The sequence below is a fragment of the Tetrahymena thermophila genome (assembly GCF_000189635.1).
Source record: "Tetrahymena thermophila SB210 genomic scaffold scf_8254592, whole genome shotgun sequence".
In the NCBI taxonomy this organism is placed as follows: Eukaryota; Ciliophora; class Oligohymenophorea; order Hymenostomatida; family Tetrahymenidae; genus Tetrahymena; species Tetrahymena thermophila.
The window spans coordinates 684,793-708,006 of record NW_002476363.1 but is presented as its reverse complement, the minus strand read 5'-3'; the positions used below and the strand labels follow the sequence as shown (position 1 = coordinate 708,006).

The following is a 23,214-nucleotide window of genomic DNA, read 5'->3' as shown; positions in this document are numbered from 1 at the left end:
ATTAAAATAGGTATATTCAGTATTTCTATTTCTGGTTTTACTTAGGATCAATATACCATGACCTAATAATAATAATCAAATTCTACTATAATCATTTTAATTAATCCCTCGATTAACATAAAAAACTCTAAAATAAATGTAACTATTGTTGACAAAAGTTTTAGATATTAAAATTCTATTTCTGTTGTTACACATTCATAAGATCTTATTCCCTATGTGTATTTGTTTTAATCTTAAGTTTAGGCTGCTTAATAAATAGCTAATGTAGGATAAGGAATATCTACATCTTTGATATCATCTATTGTACTTTCTGTGTTTTTTGGAAATTTTTATATGTCTGTAACACCCTTGATATCACCAGTTTCTTATACTATCTTATGTTTTTAAAGATTAGATTTCCTTTAAATATAATGAAATTTTATGAGCTGTTTAAAAACTTTAATTTCCCATTTGTGTTCTTGTTATAGAATGTGTAAATAAGCCTTCAAACTGTATTGGAAATACTTATGGTAATTAAGTATGCTTAGAAGGTTACATAGGGCCTCTATGTGAATAATGTGATGTAAATACAACTTTTTAAATATTACTTTAACAATAAATTTAAAATTAATAAGATTTATGGAAGTTATTGGGGAATTAGTTATTCTAAAATTGGATCTTATTAATGTGCGTAATTTAAAGAATTGGGTGCTTTATTGTGGAAAGCAATCTTAATAGTAATATGGACTTTATTTTCAATTCGACTTGCCATAAAAGGAGACTTAGAGGAATAAACAATAAATGCTTTTTAAGTAGCTCTGAAAAGACACTTATTAAAGATCAATCAAAGGACTTCCTTAAAATATTAATCTAAATTAAATGTCAAATATGATAACCAAAAAGATAGAAAATCTCGAAATGGAGAAAAAGCTAGTGTTTATATTAAAGTATTCATTAACTATTTACAAATAATAGGATCAATTATTACTTTCAATATAAAATTAACTACAGTTAAAAAAAATTAAAATTTTTTAATTTTAAAATTATTAATTTATCAATCAAGATTGTTTATTTAAAAAACTAAATTTTTTAAGATGAAAATAATTTTTAAAATTTTATCAACTAAAGATATATTTGATACTTCATAGTATTTAGGAACACCTGTAAGAATAATAAATGAATTCCGCTGAATGTATATTAAAAGATATATAAACAGATATACCAATGATATATCTTAAACTAATATTTACTCTAATTGTTCAAATTGGCTATTTAATGGTGTTTATACTTAGTTAAATTTTATAAAGGGTATTTACAAATATAAAAGTTCGTTATTATTCTATTTCTATTGTTGCGATCTTTATATTTATTTTAGTTTAGCCTGATTTAGTTTCTCAAATGATAGTTATACTTTCATGCAGGGTAATTGGAGATTCTAGTTATATACTCTATAATATAACTTATGAATGCAACACTAGCCAGCACTAAACCTATAGTTCTACCTTAGTAGCTCCTTGCTTATTAGTGTTTGCTTTTATTATACCTATTGGACTTTTTTATATACTATACAAAAATAAAAATGATTTGCAAAACATTTAAGTATATAAGAAATATGGCTTTTTATACAGGGAGTATAAAAGCCAAAAATACTATTGGGAATTCGTGAAAATTTTAGAAAAAATTTTAATCATTATAATTCTTAACTTCTATTCCCAAGAAACTAATGTTAAAGGAGTGCTAATTTTTATAATGATTTCTCTCTATGGGATAGCATCTAGTGTTTTATAACCCTATCATTTGAGCGGGTACAATACAGTTGATTTATATCAAACAAACGTGTGTGCAGTTTCTGTATTACTTTGTTTATTCATTAGCAATAATCCCTTCAATTATTACTTAATGACTTCTATTATAACTATAATCACAATCAATGCTTGGTTTACTATTTTAATAATTAAAAGAGTTATTATAGGACTTTTAATGTAATTTAAGAATGTTATTATTTCATTTTTCTAAAAATTTTCTTATACAAAGTTGCTTGCTCAAAAGTTTCAAAAATAAAAATTAAATCCATAATTGAAAGCTAAAATAAAAAGGATTTTTTAAGAATTTTTAAATCTCAGTAAAGAGCAAAAGTATGATCTTTTATTCTCTGGCTTAAAGATATAAATAAGTATTAAAACTCTTGTTATTTGTTATATTTAATTTATAGGTAAAATCATAAAAGACTATTTAAAGATTAGTAGATTAATTAGACTATTAAATAAAATAAACTAAATGACTTAGCTACTGAAAATTAACAAAAATTAAACTCTGAAAGCGATTACTCTGATAAAGATAATATGAATAGCCCAAATACTGTATATACCAGCAAAATAAACTAATCTCCTATTTTTTTATGTAATATTTTAAATAGTTTTTTTTTAATCATTAAATTTTTTAATTAAATATTAATTAGAATTTGAAGATTTAAATTTAGTAAGTAATTAAAAAGAGAGTTAAAAAGATAAAGAGGATAACTCTAATAAATTAATAAAATTAAACAAAAATACTTAGCTACTAAAAATTAACAAAAATTAAACTCTGAATGCGATTACTTTGATAAAGATAATGAAAATAACCCAAATACTGTAAATAGTAGAGAGATAAACTAATCTCCTCTTTTATTAATGTAATATATATAATAGTTTTTTTTAATCATTAAATTTTTTAATTAAATGTTAGGATTCGAAGAATTAAATATAGCAATCGATTAGAAAGAGAGTTAAAATGATAAAGAGGATAACTCTAATGAATAAATAAAATTAAATTCTGTTAAATAGGTGGATAAAAATAATAATTTAATTTATTTTACTAAATATGAAATAGATAATACTTTAAATATCTGAAAATTATTATTAAATGTTAATAATATTAATAATATATATTATTTTATAGTTTTTAACTAAAAAGATTTATCAATTTTAAAGTTCATTTTTCCCTATTAAAAATAAATTTATATTAAATATTAAGCTTTATTTGTTCTGTAAGTAAAATAAAAAACTAATTATTTTTATTTAAGAATATTATTTATAGAATTTAAAATAAAAATATTAAGAAATATTACTTCGATATAAAAAATTAAAATGTTTTTATTATATTATTTTTTTCAAAAAATATACTGATATTTAATATTATTTTGGGTTCAGTTTTTTTTAATTAATTTAATATATAAATAATTAACATAATAGAAACATAACAAATATATCATAAATCAACCACTATTTTGAGTTAAAAATTTAATTTTCAAAATAGTTTTATAAATAATTCATTTTAAATTAAATTAAATTTGAATGATATAAACTTAAATATATAGTTTAAAATTTATAAAGTTTAATTTTCATTTAATTTATTAGGTAGTAGTTATGTTTGAATTACCTAATGTGCTTCCTAAATTGGCAATATATTAAGTAGATTATTAAGCTATTTTATTTATAAATAAAAAATTACTAACTCTATATTATAAAAATAAATTTACATGAAGATTGTAATGAAGAGTTCAAATTAAATTGTGATTTAGTTTGATCACCAGAATTGCTGTCTTGAGCCATATATTCCTCTACTTATTTTTCTAAATTTTCTATGCCTGATGATGATTCAGTTGGAGAGTGGGTTCTTTCAATTTCTCTGACCACTATTGATAGCTTTTCTAGTTAATTACTATTATTATTTTATCTTGAATTATATTGTTAAGAAAACTAAGAAAAGTTTTCGTTCAAAAAATTAGGTGTTTTCGCTAATCAAAATTAAAATTTTTGCTATGAAATTGATGTTAAGCATCTTTATCAGATGTGGTAGATTATTAGGAAGTTTTAATGATAGTTATTTAAATTTGTGTTTCATTATTAGTTAAGGATATTTAAGATGAAAACGAAGATAAAAGAATGAAAATTGGATGGATAATTGTTGCTAATAGTGGATTTTTAATAGCATACTTTAATATTTTTATTATTAAAGATCTCATAGTATCTATTTATTAATTTGTTTAATCATTAGTTATGTAGATTAAAAATAAAAAGAGTAAATCTTAGTTATAACCAGCTATCTTAAAATCCTCACCTGTATAACTTAACAAAAAAATAGACTAAAATATAGTTAATAATAACAATCTGGATAAGAATTTAGATAATAACGAAGCAATATAATCAATTAATATTATCTACCAAACTCCTAATGTACAAGGCCAGCCACAAATTAATTCTTAAAAATAAATAAATTGGTAAATAAATAGAAGAAAAAGGAACTCTGTTTTTTCTTAAAGCATTTACAATGGTAGTCATAGTTTATAATCTACACAACCAAGCAGTAAAAACATCTAAAAAGTTGAACAATAATTATCTCAAATAAATATATATAACGTAAACTAAAACCTAGATAGTACGAATAGAAAAAGAAAGTCAAAATATTATTTTGATTCTTAGTAGAACATATTTAATCTCGATACAGAAAGAAAAGAATGAAACAAATTAAATATAAAAAAGATTCTAAATATTTATTCTTTAAAGATTATAAATGAATTTTAAAATATTATAATAATTACTTGATTCATTTTATTTTTAACATAATTAATATATTAGTGTAACCTTCATTTTGAATTGAAAAATTTTTTTTTAATTATAGAAACATATATTTAATTTAATGAAGCTATCAAAAATCTATTTAAAAATAAGCATTCAGTAATTCAAATTTTTATTAATTTGAATTTACTGAATCAATAATATATATGTTTGAATTATTTTTTTAAAGAGATATTAAAGTTTAAAATTATAAAATTAAAATGGTAAAAATTATTTTATACTTAAATAATTTTAAAAAAATTACTTTAAATTTTTTATATTAATAATTTTGAGGATAGTACTTTATTGTTATTAGAGGTAGCTTTGTAGATATATATTGTAGATAAAAGAAAAGAATAAGAAACATCAAAAATAATAATTAATCAACATATGAAGTTATTTAAAAAACTCCCCACCAAATAATTCAATAATCTGAACTCAAAACCAAAATTGAATGAAAAATAGTAATAATAGAAGGTTGAAAGAACATTTTTTAGTTTTTTTAGATTAACTTCAATAATAGAAGTGTACATTTAAATCATAAATTTTAGATATAAGAAGAAAAGAATAAGAAACATCAAAAATCATAATTAATCAACATTTGAAGTTATTTAAAAAACTCTATACGAAATAATTCAATAATCTTAACCTATATTTGAATTAAAAATAGTAATAATAGAAGGTTGAAAGAATATTTTTTAGTTTTTTCTATATAAGAATTGTACATTTAAATCCTAAATTTGAGATATAAGAAGAAAAGAATAAAAAACATCAAAAATAATAATTAATTAATCAACATTTGAAGTTATTTAAAAAACTCCCCATCAAATAATTCAATAATACATTTAAATCCTAAATTTGAGATATAAGAAGAAAAGAATAAGAAACATCAAAAATAATAATTAATCAACATTTGAAGTTATTTAAAAAACTCTCCACAAAATAATTCAATAATCTTATCTCAAACCTATATTTGAATTAAAAATAGTAAAAGAAAAGAATAAGAAACATCAAAAATAATAATCGATAAACATTTGAAGTTATTCAAAAAACTCTTCACGAAATAATTCTATAATCATATCTCAGAAGGTTGAAAAAATATTTTTTAGTTTTTTCTATATAAGAATTGTACATTTAAATCCTAAATTTGAGATATAAAAATAAAAGAAAAGAATAAGAAAAATCAAAAATAATAATTAATCAACATTTGAAGTTATTTAAAAAACACCCCATCAAATAATTCAATAATCTCACCTCAAAACCTATATTTGAATTAAAAATAGTAATAATAGAAGGTTGAAAGAATATTTTTTAGTTTTTTTAGATTAATTTCAATAATAGGAGTGTACATTTAAATCCTAAATTTGAGATATAAGAAGAAAAGAATAAGAAACATCAAAAATCATAATTAATCAACATTTGAAGTTATTTAAAAAACTCTCCACGAAATAATTCAATAATCTTATCTCAAACCTATATTTGAATTAAAAATAGTAAAAGAAAAGAATAAGAATCATCAAAAATAATAATCGATAAACATTTGAAGTTATTCAAAAAACTATCCACGAAATAATTCAATAATCTTATCTCAAAACCCATATTTGAATTAAAAATAGTAATAATAGAAGGTTGAAGAAATATCTATTAATATGAGTAAATCATTCTTTACTTTGAATTTAACAGTCATAATCTTATTGTAATCAATACAAAACTTAAATGCTTAAATTTGTTAAGCATTTTCTAGGTAGTACCGTAAGATTAAATTAATATTTTAATACATTATGATATAAATTTTTAAAAACAGAGGCTAAATATTTAGTCGGCTATACTCCTTCTAATTATTTGAAGTTACCTAACACTAATATACTTTTGATAAACACTATACTTTATAAATATGATGGAGTGACTAACATATAGACTTAGAGTATAGTATATTACAATGATATTTCTAGTGAAATTGATAATATTGTGAATGTGGTTTAACGTAAATTTAAATAAATAGTTTATACTTTTTTAAAACAATTTTTATTTTATTAAAGCTAAATACATTATATTTCAAATGGAGTATGTACTATAAAGAAATCAAATTTTAGCTCTGAATTCATAATAGCTAATATATGCAGATCCTTATACTCTTGAAGCTAAATAAACACTACCATTCAGTGATTTAAAAGGTATGCATTTAATGGAAGGATCTAATTATTGTGTCTTAAGAAGTTATACATATTTATTATATGTTGTTGACTTTGTAGAAGGAAAATAAATTCTAACTTTGAATAATTCACCTTTTAATTCTGACGCTAGTAATCATATTACTTCTGCAAAGTTACTTTAGCTTTAAAATGGTTAGAATTTTATAGTAGTAATTGATGTAACTGGTGCTTATACTTGGTCAATTGATTTTAAAACTTTAGAATTCTCATTCAATGGATATTATTCTACAAATTGTATAACTTATTTTTTAAGTCTTTTAAAGAATAATATCTCACTCTATTTTATTTTATAGATGGTAATTATAGGTTAATAGATTTCCACTAGAGTTACGATATTATATTTTTAGCAGGAGAGTATTGTCAAATCAGGGCTTACTAGATCATTAATTTATAATCAAATTAAATAAAAAGAATTCAGAATAATTGTAGATTAAAAATAATAATAATTTTCATTATAAATTTCTTAAAATTTTAAAAAATAGATCTACCAAATTGTCCATCAGGAGATGAAATAATCAGTTTAACCTTTATAAATTCTAAAAATAATTAAGGCAGTTTATACCTAAGTACCAAGAAGTCTATTTATAGAATAGATTTAAATTTTGTCTATAATTAGAAAACAAATACATATGATTCTTTTAGCTTTGCTAATATCAATCAACCTTTTACTATTTAACCACCTGGAGATCTAAGTTATGAATGGTATCATTTGGAAGAAAGTCAATAATTTTTAACACCATACAGCTATTATAGAAATATAAAATCAGCTGTATTTGTTTATTCATATAGTACAAGCACTTAGCTCACTCGTTTTGGTAAAAATAAAATTTCAAAAATAAATTTACTTTAACCATTATACTATAAAACCTAAGCTTTTACTTCTATAGATTTTACAAAAACATTTAGTTTCTAACTCAATTAAGAAATATACTTTGCTGTTGCTACATATGATCAAATTTTAGTCACTAAAGATTCTCCAAGTAATCTAAAATCTATCCTTGCTTATCCTCTTTTTTCGAGTATCAAATAAAGATAAAATACATTTTTTTCTGTAAAAAACTGTAATACATGTTTTATTGCTATGCATGATACCATAAACTTAGCATTTTATAAAGTAATGGACTCATCATTCACTCCTTAAGTAATTATTTCTTTCTTTCTATCTTAATCAAAAATATTAAAGTTATTATAAATATAAAAACAGGTATACAAATTAAGTTAGTTAAATCTTGATTTTAGTTCAATAAGCTTCAATATTGATCCCTACTAAGATATTAATCAAGCTATTTGGGTTATTGTAGGATTAACTTAAAAAAATCATAATGAAAATTTCTTATTTTATGCTATAAATATTTCCTCTTAATAATCGTTTAAATTGCTCTCAAATAAAGTAGAAGAAAATAATCAAAATACAAGTTATGCTCTCTATTCCTAAGAAGATTAAGAAATCGTTGGAATAGCTGTTAATGGAAGTATTTTTGTTTGGAATTCAACAGACTTTTCATTCAAATACTCAATAGGTAATCTTACAATAAAATCAAACATAAAATTCAAAATGGGAATTAATTTCATTTTATAGCAAAATGCCATTCAAAAATTTAGTGAATTGAGATCACTATTTTTTTGAATGGTTGATGCCTTTGAATATGATTTATATAAAAATAAATAATTTTATAATAGAATTTAATTAATAATATTAATAATTTTAATTTATATCAATCTTTATGATTTTTCTATTAAATTTTTAAATTTAGCCTTTTTTAAAAATTTTTCTTCAAAAAAATTTAATTTGATTGCAAATTTCAAAAATTGCATCAAAATCTTATCGTGGGGTAGAAATTTCTATATCCCCGTTTTAAAAAAATTTTCATTGATGTTAGAATGAATGATTAATTCATTCTTTTTTTCTTAAGAAAAATTTAGAAATTCTTAATCGCTACAGAAATTGCCCCAAAATCCTGTATTTTGTTTACCCCGCTACAGGAAATTTAGCTAAATTTAAAAATTTTGATGTAAAAAAATTATGTATTTTTGAAATTATAATAAATTAAAATATTAATTTTAATTCTATTATAAAATATAAAAATCTGATTTTTTAGTAAATAATTAAAAAATCTATTTCATTTTAAGTTAATTCCAAACGACGGAATTTTTTAATGGCATCTTGCTATATTTTAGATGAAAACAAACTAATGAAATATCAAATCCTATCCCAACAAGTTAAAAGTTTTTTTTCATTAATTTAAAAATAATAATAAAATATTTTTAAAATTATTTTATTTATTTATTCATTTAAAAAAAAAAAGCGTCCAATTGTTCTGGCTCAATAATTGGTTAATTATTTCATACTGATAATAATAAATTTCTAATAATAGTTTGTGGTAATTACAATTTAATTAGCTATAATTTCTCTAATAAAATATTTAAACCATTAATGAAACTAAAGTCAAATCCATACTATTTAAATGTATTCAATACAATTAATATGTTTGGAGTTGGAGATTAAAATAGCGGAGATGTTTATTTATGGAGTTTTAATACAGTCACTTAATAATTTGAATTATTTATGCATTTCCAGTCTCCTTCTTTAGCAGATGTTGGAAATAATATTCAGTATATAGAAAAGACTTAGGTTTTATTTATTTAGTATTAATATAGTAATACATTTTTCCCTATTGGATAATGTCTTTAAAATTTGCCTAGTTGTACTTAGAAATGCTAAATGTAGTTTTATTTTAATACTACTGAAACAACTGATACTAAAAGTATATATGGGATAGGTTCTTTTGAATAGCCTTATACAACTTCTTTGAGTATAATTTCAACTTTACTTTTAGTAAATTTCTAGATTAAAATAAATATTTTACCAAAGTATTTTTCTATTTAAAAATAATATTTTCTATTTAAAATTTAGGTTAAATAATATTTCGAATTAATAAACGGATTTGAAATTCTAAACGTTAATATATTAGTGAGCAACTAAAATTAGATGGTATTTTACAATGAACTGCTAACTTTGTAAGTTTTTGCATAAACAAATTTAACAATTTAGAGCTGGAATAATAATAATAATCAATTTGCTTAAATTAATGTAAATTAGTTGCTCCAATTCTCGGGTCTATTTATGCTAAACATTGATGATATACTTATTAATTTTATTATTAGTAGCTCCTAATAAAAGTGTGGGGTCTATTTCGATGGTATTATTTCAAGTGCTACTATAGATAACATAAGTATATCTTCTACAGATAGTACATCTGATTGTTTTTTTATTTAAATAAATAATTCTTTGTTGACTATTAAAAATATAAACTTACAAAGTTTAGATTTTTCAAATACATCAACTTTAATAACAATCGATAATTCTTAATAGGTAATTTTTTAAACTGTAAATTAAAAATGAAATATTTTTATTATATTAAATAGATTGTACTTTAAAATATTCTAATTGATAGCTGTAAATTAAGTGAAAATTTCAGTATATTAACCTAAGAGAGCGATGTTAATGTTATTATTGATACTTTTATAATTTAAAGTAATCTATGCGATATAAATTAAACTTACTATCCACAATTCTCTGGTTAGTTATTTGAAGCTGGTGAATTCAATGTAGCTAATATGACAATATCCAATAATCAGTTTTGTAATTTATAGATATTCTCAACTGTGAGCACAATCTAACAAAAAAATAAAACATTTTAGTTCTAGAATATAACTATGTACAATAACTCATTTTATACAACACACAATTATCTCTTTTTTGATGCTATTTATTCAATAAATCCTCTTCCCTAACACACTTTAAATATGAGTTATTTAAATTTCACTGATAATTCTTACTTTCCCTCTTCTTAAGTTTAATCAGATATCTACCTCGGAATTACTTAATTAGTTCTCACTGAACAAATTTTTTCAGTTTTAATAACTGAAGTTACAGTAAAAAACCAATAAGAAATAGCATTTTGTTCATTATCCTAATCTTCTCTAGTCTCAATTAGCAATATTTCTTGCTTAAATGAAAAAAAATTTTTTGATAATTTAGTCAATAGAGAGTATGGTGGATGTTTAATTTTCAATGAAGTAAAAAAGATTAACATAACTAATCTATAATCAAGCTATATAAAAGCAATAAGTAATTCTATTTTAGTAATAAGAAATAAAGCTTATAGAAATTCAGTAATAAATTTATCAAAAGTAGTTATCACAAGTTCATATTTTGAATAAAATTAAAATAGCTCCTAAGCTAATCCAATTTTAATTACTTCCACTTATACTTCTAATATAATAATTAGAAACTCAATTTTTAGCTAAAATAGATTAAATGCAATTCTTAATACCTAAACTTATTCAACTTCTGCAATTCAGGCAATTAATCCAGTAGGTTCTATATATTTAGTTAATAACCAATATATTAATTCAGTATCTAGTAGTATCATTAATTTTCAATATATAGTTGGTCAAAATATAACCATCATTAACGCTAATTGCAAGCAATCTTCATTTAATATCACAGATAATGTAACAACTTTAATATAATAAGGAGGTTGCTTAAGAGCTAAATCAAACAATTTGTAAATTCTTTCTTCAAATTTTAGTCAATCCACAGCAAGCTAAGGCTCGTTTATTTACTTAGAGAGTCTTAGTTCAGAAACAAATATTTTTATAGAAAAATCTTCATTTATAGAAGGTTATGCTTAGAATGATGGTGGTGCATTTTACATAAATTCACAAAACTCAAATTTAAATTTTGTGTGTAAATCATCTAACTTTAGTAATATCTATACACTTAGTTCTTATTCTTCCTCGATTTCAATAATGTAAATTATTTTAATTTAAGATAAAAATGGTTTTAAATTATGCTTAACTAGTGCGTGTTTTATAAATTTTGATTTTTTTATGAGCACAAGGTGCCCATTTAATCAATGGATTCGATAAAAATATTTATTAACATAAAATTATTACCATAAAATAATGAAAATTAAATATAATATTAAATTTTTTTTTTAATCAATATTCAGATAATCAGAAAATTAGAATTTATTAAGCTAGATTCTATTCTATGAAGGAGAGTTAACCAATATTTTAGGCTAGACCAACTCATATTTTTTGAATACCTAAAATTCTAATGTTACTCTTTTTAATATTAATAATAATAATTTTAACTAAACCTATCCTGATTATTTGAATCAAATAACATTGCTTTCTGACATCTAATAAGTGTCATTTTTTTAACTTTAAAAATCTATCCTTTCAATTGTTGATTGTGGATTTTAAAATTTAATTATAACAAATTTACAAAATACTTCCCCTCTTCTAATTAATGCTATTAATACAAGTATTATAATTTAAAGATTAATAATTAAAGACTCTACGTTTTCCACATACTTAATAAGCGTCAATTAAGGATCTCTAACAATTGAAGAATCTTAATTTATAAACATAAATTAGATATCCTCAAAACGAGTATTACAATCCTAGATTTCTCTGATAAATTCAGGAGCACTTATATCACTATATTAATCTAAATTATAAATATCATAATAAACAATATTTTAGAAAATAATTTGCATGCTATGCTTTGGCTCTATACTCTAGTTGAACTAAACACAATTTTTTATATCTGACTCTATGTTTTTAGAATCAAAAGTATTTAAAATAATTTAATATCATACAAGCTTTTATGTAATTTAAATATTTATTTAAAAATAGGCCAATATCGGTGGTGCTATATCAATTAATGGTTTGGTTTCTAATCTTAATTATATATAAAACACTCAAATGATTGGAAATACTGCCATATCAGATGGAGGAGCTATGTTTTTAAAAGCCTAAACAGATGATGTAATACTTCTTTTTTTTAAATAATTTAAAATTTTTAATCATACAATTAATAGGTTTTTACTTTAACTTTGTCTAATTGCTAAATAACTGACAATCAATCTTTAAATGGAAGTGGTGGGGCTTTATTTATTAGCTCAGAAAGTGAATCAACAGTACAGTAATAGATCAAAATTTATAAAACAAATCTATCAAATAACAATGCTGTTATCGGAGGATGCATTAATAATCTAGGTATAAATCCAGTTATAGACTCTTAAAGCATTATATTGAATAACTAGGCCACTCTTTATGGAGATAATATCAATTCATATCCTGATCATTTAGGTTTAATCATGACTACAAATTTAAATAAATACTTCAATTAGTCAACTAATTCTTTAATTTTATCAAATATTAAAAGTGGAGCTTAAATTCCAGATATAATTTTTTAGCTAAAAGATTAAACAGCTATACCAATATTTCCATTAGATGCTGATAAAATAATAATTTAAGCATAATTTAGCACCAAAACAAAAAATATATCAAATTATTACATTAGAGGAAATTCTGCAGCATTTGTTGATTTAAAATAGAAATAATTTGTTTTTTAAGGTATGTAATTAATAGGGATTCCAAATTCATAAGCAATAATTGAGTTCAAATCTGATGTTATAAAAATTTTAAATAAATAAACTAATTAATTTGAGTCTAACTATTCTTATGAATTAGAAGTTTATTTTAGAAGTTGTAATTATGGTGAAATTCAGAATATTTACAATACATATACAGAATGTGTTGTCTGTGAATAAGATAAATACTCTCTCGATAAACAATAATGTTATTCATGTCCTTCTGGAGCAAAATGCTAAAATGGAATTATATATGTAAATTAAGGATTCTGGAGAAAAGATGAAAGTAATCCTCTTGTTATAGAGTGTGTAAATAAGCCTTCAAACTGTATTGGAAATACTTATGGTAATTAAGTATGCTTAGAAGGTTACATAGGACCTCTATGTGAAGAATGTGATGTAAATACAATTTTTTTAATATTACTTTACCAATAAATTTAAAATTAATAAGATTTATGGAAGCTATTGGGGAGAAAGCTATTCTAAAGTTGGATCTTATTAATGTGGGTAATGTAAAGAATTGAGTGCTTTATTATGGAAAGCAATCTTAATAGTAATCTGGACTTTATTTTCAATTCGACTTGCCATAAAAGGAGACTTAGAGGAATAAGCAATAAATGCTTTTTAAGTAGCTCTGAAAAGCCACTTATTAAAGAATAATCAAATCACTTCATTAAAAGAGACTAAATATTAATCTAAATTAAATGTCAAATATGATAACCAAAAAGATAGAAAATCTAGAAATGGAGAAAAAGCTAGTGTTTATATTAAAGTATTCATTAACTATTTACAAATAATAGGATCAATTATTACTTTCAATATAAAATTAACTACAGGTAAAAAAAATTAAAATTATTTAATTTATCAAGATTATTTATTTATTTATATAAACTAAATTTTATCAACAAAAGATATATTTGATACTTCATAGTATTTAGGAACACCTGTAAGATAATAAATGAATTCCGCTGAATGTATATTAAAAGATATATAAACAGATATTCCAATGATATATCTTAAACTACTATTTACTCTAAGTGTTCCAATTGGCTATTTAATGGTGTTTATACTTAGTTTAATTTTATAAAGGCTATTTACAAATATAAAAGTTCGTTATTATTCTATTTGTACTGCTGCGATCTTTATATTTATTTTAGTTTAGCCTGATTTAGTTTCTCAAATGATAGCTATTCTTTCATGCAGGGTAATTGGAGATTCTAGTTATATACTTTATAATATAACTTATGAATGCAACACTAGCCAGCACTAAACCTATAGTTCTACCTTAGTAGCTCCTTGCTTATTAGTGTTTGCTTTTATTATACCTATTGGACTTTTTTATATACTATACAAAAATAAAAATGATTTGCAAAACATTTAAGTATATAAGAAATATGGCTTTTTATACAGAGAGTATAAAAGCCAAAAATATTATTGGGAATTCGTGAAAATTTTAGAAAAAATTTTAATCATTATAATTCTTAACTTCTATTCCCAAGATACTAATATTAAAGGAGTGTTAATTTTTTTGGTGATTACTCTCTATGGGATAGGATCTAATGTTTTATAACCCTATCGTTTGAGCGGGTACAATACAGTTGATTTCTATCAAACAAACGTGTGTTCAATTTCTGTATTACTTTGTTTATTCATTAGCAATAATCCCTTCAGTTATTATGTAATCACTTCTATTATAATTATAATCACAATCAATGCTTGGTTTATTATTGTAATAATTAAAAGAGTTATTATAGGACTTTTAATGTAATTTAAGAATGTTATCATTTCATTTTTTTAAAAATTTTCTTATACAAAGTCACTTGTTCAAAAGTTTCAAAAATAAAAATTTAATCCGTAATTGAAAGCTAAAATAAAAAGAATTTTTTAAGAATTTTTAAATCTTAGTGAAGAGAAAAAGTATGATCTTTTATTATCTGGTGTTAAGATATAAATAGGTATTAAAACTCTTTTTATTTGTTATATTTAATATATTTAATTTATAGGTAAAAATCATAAAAGGCTATTTAAAGATTAGTAGATTAATTAGACTATTAAATAAAATAAACAAAATGACTTAGCTACTGAAAATTAACAAAAATTAAACTCTGAAAGCGATTATTTTCGTAAAAATAATATGAATAGCCCAAATACTGTAAATACCAGCAAGACAAACTAGTCTCCTATTTTTATATGTAATATTTTTATTTGTTTTATTTTAATCATTAAATTTTTTAATTAAATATTAGAATTTGAAGATTTAAATTTAGTAAGTAATTAAAAAGAGAGTTAAAAAGATAAAGATGATAACACTAATAAATTAATAAAACTAAAAAAAAAATACTTAGCTATTGAAAATTAATACAAATTAAGCTCTGAATACGATTACATTGATAAAGATAATGAAAATAACCCAAATACTGTATATAGCAGCTAGAAAAACTAATCTCCTCTTTTTTAATGTAATATATATAATAGTTTTTTTTAATCATTAAATTTTTTAATTAAATATTAGAATTTGAAGATTTAAATTTAGTAAGTAATTAAAAAGAGAGTTAAAAAGATAAAGAGGATAACTCTAATACATTAATAAAATTAAAACAAAAATACTTAGCTATTGAAAATTAACACAAATTAAACTCTGAATACGATTACATTGATAAAGATAATGAAAATAACCCAAATACTGTATATAGCAGCTAGAAAAACTAATCTCCTCTTTTTTAATGTAATATATATAATAGTTTTTTTTTAATCATAAAATTTTTTAATTAAATATTAGGATTCGAAGAATTAAATATAGAAATGGATTAGAAAGAGAGTTAAAAAGATAAAGAGGATAACTCTAATGAATAAATAAAATTAAATTCTGTTAACCAAGAGGATAGATAATAATTTAATTTATTTTACTGAATATGAAATAGATAATATGTTAGAAAATTATTATTAAATATTAATAATACATATTATTTTATATTTTGTTTTTAACTAAAAAGATTCTTCAATTTTAAAGTTCATTTTTCCCTATTAATAATATATTTATATTAAATATTAAGCTTTATTTGTACTGTAAGTAAAATAAAAAACTAATTATTTTTATTTCAGAATATTATTTATTGAATTTAAAATAAATATATTATGAAATATTACTTAAAAAGACAAAAAAATTAAATTGTTTTTATTATTTTATTTTTTCCAAAAATATACTGATATTTAATATTATTTTGGGTTTAGTTTTTTTTTTAAATTAATTTAATATATAAATAATTAACATAATAGAAACATAACAAAAATATCAAATTAAAACTTTAATTTTCTAAATAGTTTTATTAATAATTCATTAAAAATTAAATTAAATTTGAATGATATAAACTTAAATATATAGTTTAAAATTTATAAAGTTTAATTTTCATTTATTTTATTAGGTAGTAGTTATGTTTGAAATACCTAATGTGCTTCCTAAATTGGTAATATATTAAGTAGATTATAAAGCTATTTTATTTATAAATAAAAAATTACAAACTCTATATTATAAAAATAAATTTACATGAAGATTGTAATGAAGAGTTCAAATTAAATTGTGATTTAGTTTGATCACCAGAATTGCTGTCTTGAGCCAAATATCCCTCTACTTATTTTTCTAAATTTTCTATGCCTGATTCTTGAAAATAAAATAAATTTTAATGATAAATAAGCTAACTTTGTTGAAAATTCAAATTTAGTTGAAGCGGTAAATTAAAATATCTTATTATCAAAAGATTGCATAACACAAATAAAACCTTAAGCTAGCTTTTACATAAATTTTAAACATTATTTATTGACATTTGATTATAAATTATGAATTCAATATTATAATTTACTCAATTCATCAAATGAAGATTGATATCTTAATTACAAAGTCTTTAATTTAAGTTAGTAAGTATCATGAATAGAATTAAGAGATTCTGCTAATTATGCTTTAACTTCGGCTGACATTACTTAATATTCCTATTTATATAGCTTCTTTTATATTTTATTTGCAAAACTTTTATAGATTGATAATGTAAAGTTTTTATTGATTTTTATAAACAAAACAAAAACTGATTTAAAAATAGTTAGATATTAATTAAATAAAAGATTTGAATATTTATAATGAATGAATATGCTGAATATAAAAAATTTAATAATCTTCTCTAAACACGTATTAAATTTGGTATTTAATAAGTTTTAATAATTAAGTATATTTAAATAGCAAATTATTTTATTAGTGTTATGAAAATTTTACCAATAAACCATAGATAATTATATAACTTTTATTGATTTATCTATCAGTCATTTTTATATCTTTTAAAAGTCATTATATTTACAATTATTACATGAAATAACTACAATTAAAAGAATTTTATTAATAAATACATGCCTATGTAAGGTATTTATTTATCTACTATCTGCAAATCAAATTTGCATATAAATTTTTAATGATTATTTTAATCACTTAAAAATAAAAAAATTTTACTCTCCTTTTAAATATTTCTTTTGAATTCTAAAAACTATTTTCATGATTAATTATTTTATTAGAGGGTAAGAATCAAATGTTTTTTTTTAAAGGACAGAAGACAATTTAAATATATTTTAACCTAAATAATTTATTTTGATGGATACATAAAGTATTTAGTCTAAGAGCTCCAATTAAATTATTTTATTTTAGATATCAATAATATGTGGATGAATTTAAGCTAATTAAGAAAAATAAATTTAAATTGGCAGATTAAATATAAAATAGTTTTATTTATTTATTTATTAATTAATTTATTTGATGCCTTTTTTGTTATATGAAGGAGGAGGTTTAATAAAGTTATTATTATTATTAAATTTAGATAAATATAATAAAAATAGTAAATCTATTAAATTATAAATGTAAAATAGAATTTTCGTAGGATAAAAGAGTACATACTAAAAAAATAAAAATACCATAATATAAGGAGGATAGGCGTAAATATTTTTTGCTATTGATTTAAAAAATTAATAGCAGGTAGTAATTAAAGAATACTTTAAGGATTCAAGTAATACATAATTTTTTATATTTTTTGGTAGCTTGATTTATGGTAAACGCTAAAATTATTCTTTTAAATAAAGGTTTTAAGTAGATTATGAAGTCTTAAAAAAGATTTAAGATAAATATTCTGAAAACTTAGAAAATTTAGTCAAAATTTATGATTAAAGTAGTGAAACGGAAAAAATGAAATTCATAGTGATTGAATACTGCAATGAAGGGGATCTCTACACTTATCATATTAAAAAATAATAAGAAGTTTAGACTTTGGAATAAGCACTAGAAGTTATAGATATTGCAATTTAAATTACTAAAGGCATGATGATATTAAAAGAACTAAACCTAGAGCATAGAGATTTAAAGCCTGAAAATATATTGATCCATAATGATGGAGAAAAAATTATAGCTAAAATATCAGATTATGGACTAACTAAAGAGGTATAAAGAGATTTAAAATCAATTGTAAGAACACCAAATTTTATGGCTCCTGAAATACTATTTGCTAACAACAAAGGCTCAGTATATGACGATAAAATAGACGTTTGGTCTTTTGGATTAATTTTATATGAAATGTTTACTTGCAAGTAAATATTTAAAGGTGATTAAAAATAGATCTTTAATTAACTCATTCACTATAATAACAAAATTGATTAACTTTTATTTTAAGAGAGATTTTAAGATGTAAGTAAATTGGTCATAAGATGCCTTTTAAAAGATCCTAAAAAAAGACCTGATTTTAAATAAATATAAACTGAATTAATATAAATATAAAATAATATTCTTTAACAAATCTCATATTAAAATCAAAATGATTTTTCATTTTCATTTATTGATTCTTATGGAAAAGGATTATATTAGTCTTAATGGTCAATCATTTAAAATGTATAGAAAGATCAATTCAATAATTAATAAATTTATTTTGCTGAGTAAAACAAAAACTAGAATCAACTAAATATCATAAAGGATAATTATCAAATTAAAATGCAAAATTAATAAAAAAACTGTCGAAATCAAAACCAGTTTGATAATGATAAAAACAACTAAATGCATAAGTAATAAAATAACATTTGTTCATAGATGAACAACATTAACTAAGAAAAAAATATACAAATATAAAGCGAAATACAAAAGTACAATTTTAAGTCAATACAAGTAAGGAAAATCGAAAAAATTATCAACTTAAAAAAACTTTTGATAAAATATGGATATATAAATGGCGTTTCTGATGTGGACTAATCAATTTATAAATGTATTGTTATAGGTGATAGTATTGTTGAAATTCTTTCACCTTTAATATTATAATTTATTTTACAATTTAATGATAGAGATTGTCTTCTTTAAAATATTAAAAATTTAGTAGAAAAAGAATAATAAGAAAAGAAGTAGTTAGAAGAATAAATAGATATCTTGATTGATCTGTTTAAAGATAACTCTTAAATGTAAAATAATTTAGTTAGAAGTGTTATACAAAACCTGTTTCAAAATTCAGTTTCTGCAAAAAATATATTTGAGATAATAAATATTTCTTAATAATTTAATTTAGCAATAAAGAAACAAAAATTTAAATGAGGTTGATGAGCTAATTCAAAAATAATAAACCATAAATATAAAACCAAATTTAAAGCTAATTTTTATATCGAAGTATAATTAAATTACATTTGAAAAGAATATCTATCAAATAATAATCACTAATTAGTTTATTTCTTATAAAAAATATGCTATTTTAGTTCTTCATCAAACATATAAATACTTATTTGAAAATTGATTTGTTCAGTTTCTTTTTCTTGAAAGTGTTTTTGATTAAATGTATTAATTAGAATAACAAAAAATATCTATTATTCTTTCTTTTTATAGTAAAAATTTAACTAAATTTACTTTTCTCCTAAATTTTTTGTTATTTTAATAAACAAATTTTGATAAAGTTATTCAAGATATATTTTTTCTTAAATAATGAGTTAAAATTATAAATAAACAAATAAACAAACATACAATAAATATTTACATTAAATATATCTTTTAAAAATGTAAACTAAATTAAAGTTTGTTAAAATTATAAATTTATTTGAGTGATAAATAACTAATTAATTTTAAATTAACATTTTAAAATATAAAATTATATTTTTTAATGAGTTTTTTTTCTAACAATTTGTATTTAATTTTTCATTTTGTTTAACTGGTTAGCTAAAATTCTTTTTTACTTGCTTAAATTTTTATTGTCTTAACTTTGCGAAATTGCTAGATAATAGTTAAATGTTTTCAATAATACTTAATGCCTTTTCAAGCTGTTACTTCATTTATTCATTTTAAAGTTATTAGATATTATTTTTTAATTAGAGTGCTGATATTTAAACTTCCTTATCTGCTAAATTTAATTGTAGATCAGCAACATCTCTCTCTTTTTATGATAATTATATTGAAAGGCATTAAATATAAGAATCAAACTTTTAATCTTCAAAATTTGTTTTGGTTTGTAATATTTATTTTTGCTATTACTATTGTGGTTGAAATTAATGTGAGTTATTCAATTTACTAAAGATTTAATTAACTATTTTCTTTTTCTGAACCAGAAAACTTTCTTTTTTGATTTTATTCTTATTAATGATTAGAATCTTCTGTTTTAGCTAATAACTATTCAAGTTTTTTAACTTTATTTCGTATATTGACATCGTTTTACAATTCTTAGTATTCAGTTTTAAATTTACTGATACTAGTTAGTATAGAATTATTTTATTAGAAAAGAATTTCTTATAATTCTTACTACTGCCTATATATTTCTTAATCTATTAGCTCTTTTTATTAGTAATAATTTATATCATTATTATTTGAAATGTTTTATTATATGTTTTATTTTTCTACCTCATTTTACTCACATGATTTCATGTTTTTTAAATATTCTTATATACTTTTATTTTATGCTGCTTATCAAACTATTGATGCATTAAGTTGTTTCTTAACTCTATTTCATTTAATTCTTATTAGAAGCAGCATTAAGATGAATTAAAATCTATTCCATTTATATTGTCAATAGAAAAATGCTAGTGAGAGTTTTATTAGTAAATTTAGTTTTGATTTTTACTGTTTATATTCTAGCTAGGATTGTTTGTATAAGGATTTGTTTCAAAGTGTAAAAAAATTCTAATTTTCTACAATAGCCATGCTAGCATCGCTTGGGTTTGTAATTAAAACTTTTCCAGAAGAGGTGAATGTGTTATTGCTCCGTTCGTCGAGTTATTTTGATGTGGTGGAAATTTGTGACAAAGATTTTAAAATTTATTCATTGATTTCATTGTTTTCAAGAGCTAATTTTTTAATTAAGCCTTAAAATGCACTATTCATTTAATTTAATTTGTCATTTAAATTTGAAAATTTGAATTCATTTATTTTATTATTCTGCTACTGTTGTTATAAATAGATATTTTCTAAGCTAAATTTTTATCCGCATTGATTTATTTAGTTCCTTACTTAATTAAATACTATTGCCATTTTTTTCATCAAAATATAATTTATTCTTACTAAATTCTTAACTTTGTAGAATTAAAGGATTTTAAGTTGAGCACGTAGTATCAACACTCTTTTCTGAGTTATTAGCAAGATACTTATTGGCTCTAGTTTACTGAGATTATATAGTGAGCTATTATTTTATAACTAATTGATTGATACCTACTTAATTTATAAAAGTATGTGATAAATTTTATCTTAATTTGTTTCTTTCAAGTTGCTCTAATTATTGATTATTTAAACCTATTACTATATATTTTTTAAATTAATAAAAATTTTTATTTAAAAATGTTTACTTGCTAACTAAAATTGTTATTGCTTTAACAAGAATGGTGTTAGTTAGATAGTGGTTTTTAAAATCTATTTATTGGTATTGATTGTTTCAGTATTGTTAACAAAATGAGGAAATTTTATAAATTAATCGCCAATCTGATAAGAAAAAGTTTCATAATTTGCAGAGCTTTGAGCAGTTAGTTGTGGAGTTAAAAATCTTACATTTCCTGTATTTTATTACTAAAATTATCTATTTTATTCAAAATTCTCATCTTAAACCAATGAATTAGAAGTATTTAATTCACTTTGCTTTATTTCTTAATCAAAATAATTAGGGGTTTTATCAGAAATAAAATAAGATATCTATTATATATTTACTTGCTTTAAACACTATTAGAAATTTTCAAAAATTTTATTTTTTTCGCTTATAAGATTAAATTGATGTTAATCTAGATTTGTTTAACTTTCACTTTTATTTATATCTTATGTACTTTGTTTATATCCTCTAATATTTAGTTATTCTTAATAAATATTTTTGCTTTATTCTTTAAAATATAAAAAAACTAAGATGAGTTTTCATTCAAATAATTAGGTGTTTTCTCTAATTAAAAATAAAATTTTTGCTATGAAATTGATGTTAAAGCAAGCATCTTTATCAGATGTGGTAGATTATTAGGAAATTTTAATGATAACCATTTAAATGTGTGCTTCATTGTTAGTTAACGATAGTTAAGATAAAAACGAAGATACAAGAATGAAAATTGGATGGATACTTGTTGCTATTAGTGGATTTTTAATAGCATATTTTACTATTTTTATTATTAAAGATCTCGTAGTATCTATTTAGTTAAATCACTAGTAATGTATATTAAAAATAAAAAGAGTAAATCTTAGGTATACTTAAATCCCATACATTTTTCGCAAGCCCAGCCATTAAATGCTTTAGGAATTTTAAATGAAAAACTAAAAACATTTAATTGATTAAAAAATATTCTGGAATTGTTCTATTAATCAAAAAAATAAAAAAGGGAGCTCTTAATTTTTATTTTTTATCAATCAAAAAAAAAAAGCCAAGCTCACTTTTTTATTTTTTTGATTAATAGAACAATTCCAGAATATTTTTTAATCAATTAAATGTTTTTAATTTTTAATTTAAAATTCTTTAAGTGTAAATGGCT

At 21.0% G+C, this 23,214-nt stretch overlaps 9 protein-coding genes across 9 annotated transcripts; 4 read left to right on the top strand and 5 right to left on the bottom strand. All coding sequences in view use genetic code 6, as the record gives it.

The window, feature by feature from the left end:
- Nucleotides 1-16: 16 nt before the first annotated feature.
- On the bottom strand, nucleotides 17-450 carry TTHERM_001473449 (hypothetical protein; the record flags this gene model as incomplete). Its single annotated transcript, XM_012798362.1, has 3 exons — nucleotides 17-62; nucleotides 154-370; nucleotides 438-450. 3 exons carry the CDS (start codon nucleotides 448-450, stop codon nucleotides 17-19), a joined length of 276 nt encoding a protein of 91 aa, XP_012653816.1.
- A 56-nt stretch (nucleotides 451-506) lies between these two features.
- Nucleotides 507-801, top strand: TTHERM_001473448 (hypothetical protein; the record flags this gene model as incomplete). Its single annotated transcript, XM_012798361.1, has 2 exons — nucleotides 507-562; nucleotides 615-801. 2 exons carry the CDS (start codon nucleotides 507-509, stop codon nucleotides 799-801), a joined length of 243 nt encoding a protein of 80 aa, XP_012653815.1.
- A 927-nt stretch (nucleotides 802-1,728) lies between these two features.
- TTHERM_01473460 (hypothetical protein) lies at nucleotides 1,729-2,867 on the top strand (the record flags this gene model as incomplete). The annotated part of the gene is made up of 5 exons (XM_001029505.2): nucleotides 1,729-1,784; nucleotides 1,941-1,961; nucleotides 2,192-2,379; nucleotides 2,438-2,665; nucleotides 2,704-2,867. 5 exons carry the CDS (start codon nucleotides 1,729-1,731, stop codon nucleotides 2,865-2,867), a joined length of 657 nt encoding a protein of 218 aa, XP_001029505.2.
- Nucleotides 2,868-3,358: 491 nt separating this feature from the next.
- TTHERM_000720140 (hypothetical protein) lies at nucleotides 3,359-3,569 on the bottom strand (the record flags this gene model as incomplete). Its single annotated transcript, XM_012798360.1, has 2 exons — nucleotides 3,359-3,441; nucleotides 3,497-3,569. 2 exons carry the CDS (start codon nucleotides 3,567-3,569, stop codon nucleotides 3,359-3,361), a joined length of 156 nt encoding a protein of 51 aa, XP_012653814.1.
- Nucleotides 3,570-6,223: 2,654 nt separating this feature from the next.
- On the top strand, nucleotides 6,224-16,146 carry TTHERM_00720130 (transmembrane protein, putative; the record flags this gene model as incomplete). Its single annotated transcript, XM_001015134.2, has 21 exons — nucleotides 6,224-6,326; nucleotides 6,379-6,558; nucleotides 6,614-7,021; nucleotides 7,081-7,212; nucleotides 7,270-7,602; nucleotides 7,675-7,928; nucleotides 7,992-8,307; nucleotides 9,094-9,623; nucleotides 9,702-10,160; nucleotides 10,214-11,558; nucleotides 11,853-12,122; nucleotides 12,153-12,433; nucleotides 12,497-12,628; nucleotides 12,682-13,635; nucleotides 13,688-14,072; nucleotides 14,148-14,965; nucleotides 15,053-15,191; nucleotides 15,240-15,428; nucleotides 15,483-15,695; nucleotides 15,749-15,976; nucleotides 16,016-16,146. The coding sequence occupies 21 exons, from the start codon at nucleotides 6,224-6,226 to the stop codon at nucleotides 16,144-16,146; spliced, it is 7,800 nt and encodes a 2,599-aa protein (XP_001015134.2).
- A 496-nt stretch (nucleotides 16,147-16,642) lies between these two features.
- TTHERM_00720120 (hypothetical protein) lies at nucleotides 16,643-17,208 on the bottom strand (the record flags this gene model as incomplete). The annotated part of the gene is made up of 3 exons (XM_001015133.1): nucleotides 16,643-16,725; nucleotides 16,781-16,894; nucleotides 17,094-17,208. 3 exons carry the CDS (start codon nucleotides 17,206-17,208, stop codon nucleotides 16,643-16,645), a joined length of 312 nt encoding a protein of 103 aa, XP_001015133.1.
- A 1,048-nt stretch (nucleotides 17,209-18,256) lies between these two features.
- On the top strand, nucleotides 18,257-18,999 carry TTHERM_00720110 (protein kinase; the record flags this gene model as incomplete). The annotated part of the gene is made up of 3 exons (XM_001015132.2): nucleotides 18,257-18,275; nucleotides 18,349-18,849; nucleotides 18,933-18,999. The coding sequence occupies exons 2-3, from the start codon at nucleotides 18,452-18,454 to the stop codon at nucleotides 18,997-18,999; spliced, it is 465 nt and encodes a 154-aa protein (XP_001015132.2). The 5' UTR covers nucleotides 18,257-18,275; nucleotides 18,349-18,451.
- A 1,717-nt stretch (nucleotides 19,000-20,716) lies between these two features.
- Nucleotides 20,717-21,151, bottom strand: TTHERM_00720100 (regulator of chromosome condensation (RCC1) protein, putative; the record flags this gene model as incomplete). Its single annotated transcript, XM_001015131.2, has 1 exon — nucleotides 20,717-21,151. The coding sequence occupies exon 1, from the start codon at nucleotides 21,143-21,145 to the stop codon at nucleotides 20,717-20,719; it is 429 nt and encodes a 142-aa protein (XP_001015131.2). The 5' UTR covers nucleotides 21,146-21,151.
- Nucleotides 21,152-21,382: 231 nt separating this feature from the next.
- On the bottom strand, nucleotides 21,383-21,601 carry TTHERM_00720090 (regulator of chromosome condensation (RCC1) protein; the record flags this gene model as incomplete). Its single annotated transcript, XM_001015130.2, has 1 exon — nucleotides 21,383-21,601. The coding sequence occupies one exon, from the start codon at nucleotides 21,599-21,601 to the stop codon at nucleotides 21,383-21,385; it is 219 nt and encodes a 72-aa protein (XP_001015130.2).
- Nucleotides 21,602-23,214: the final 1,613 nt, after the last annotated feature.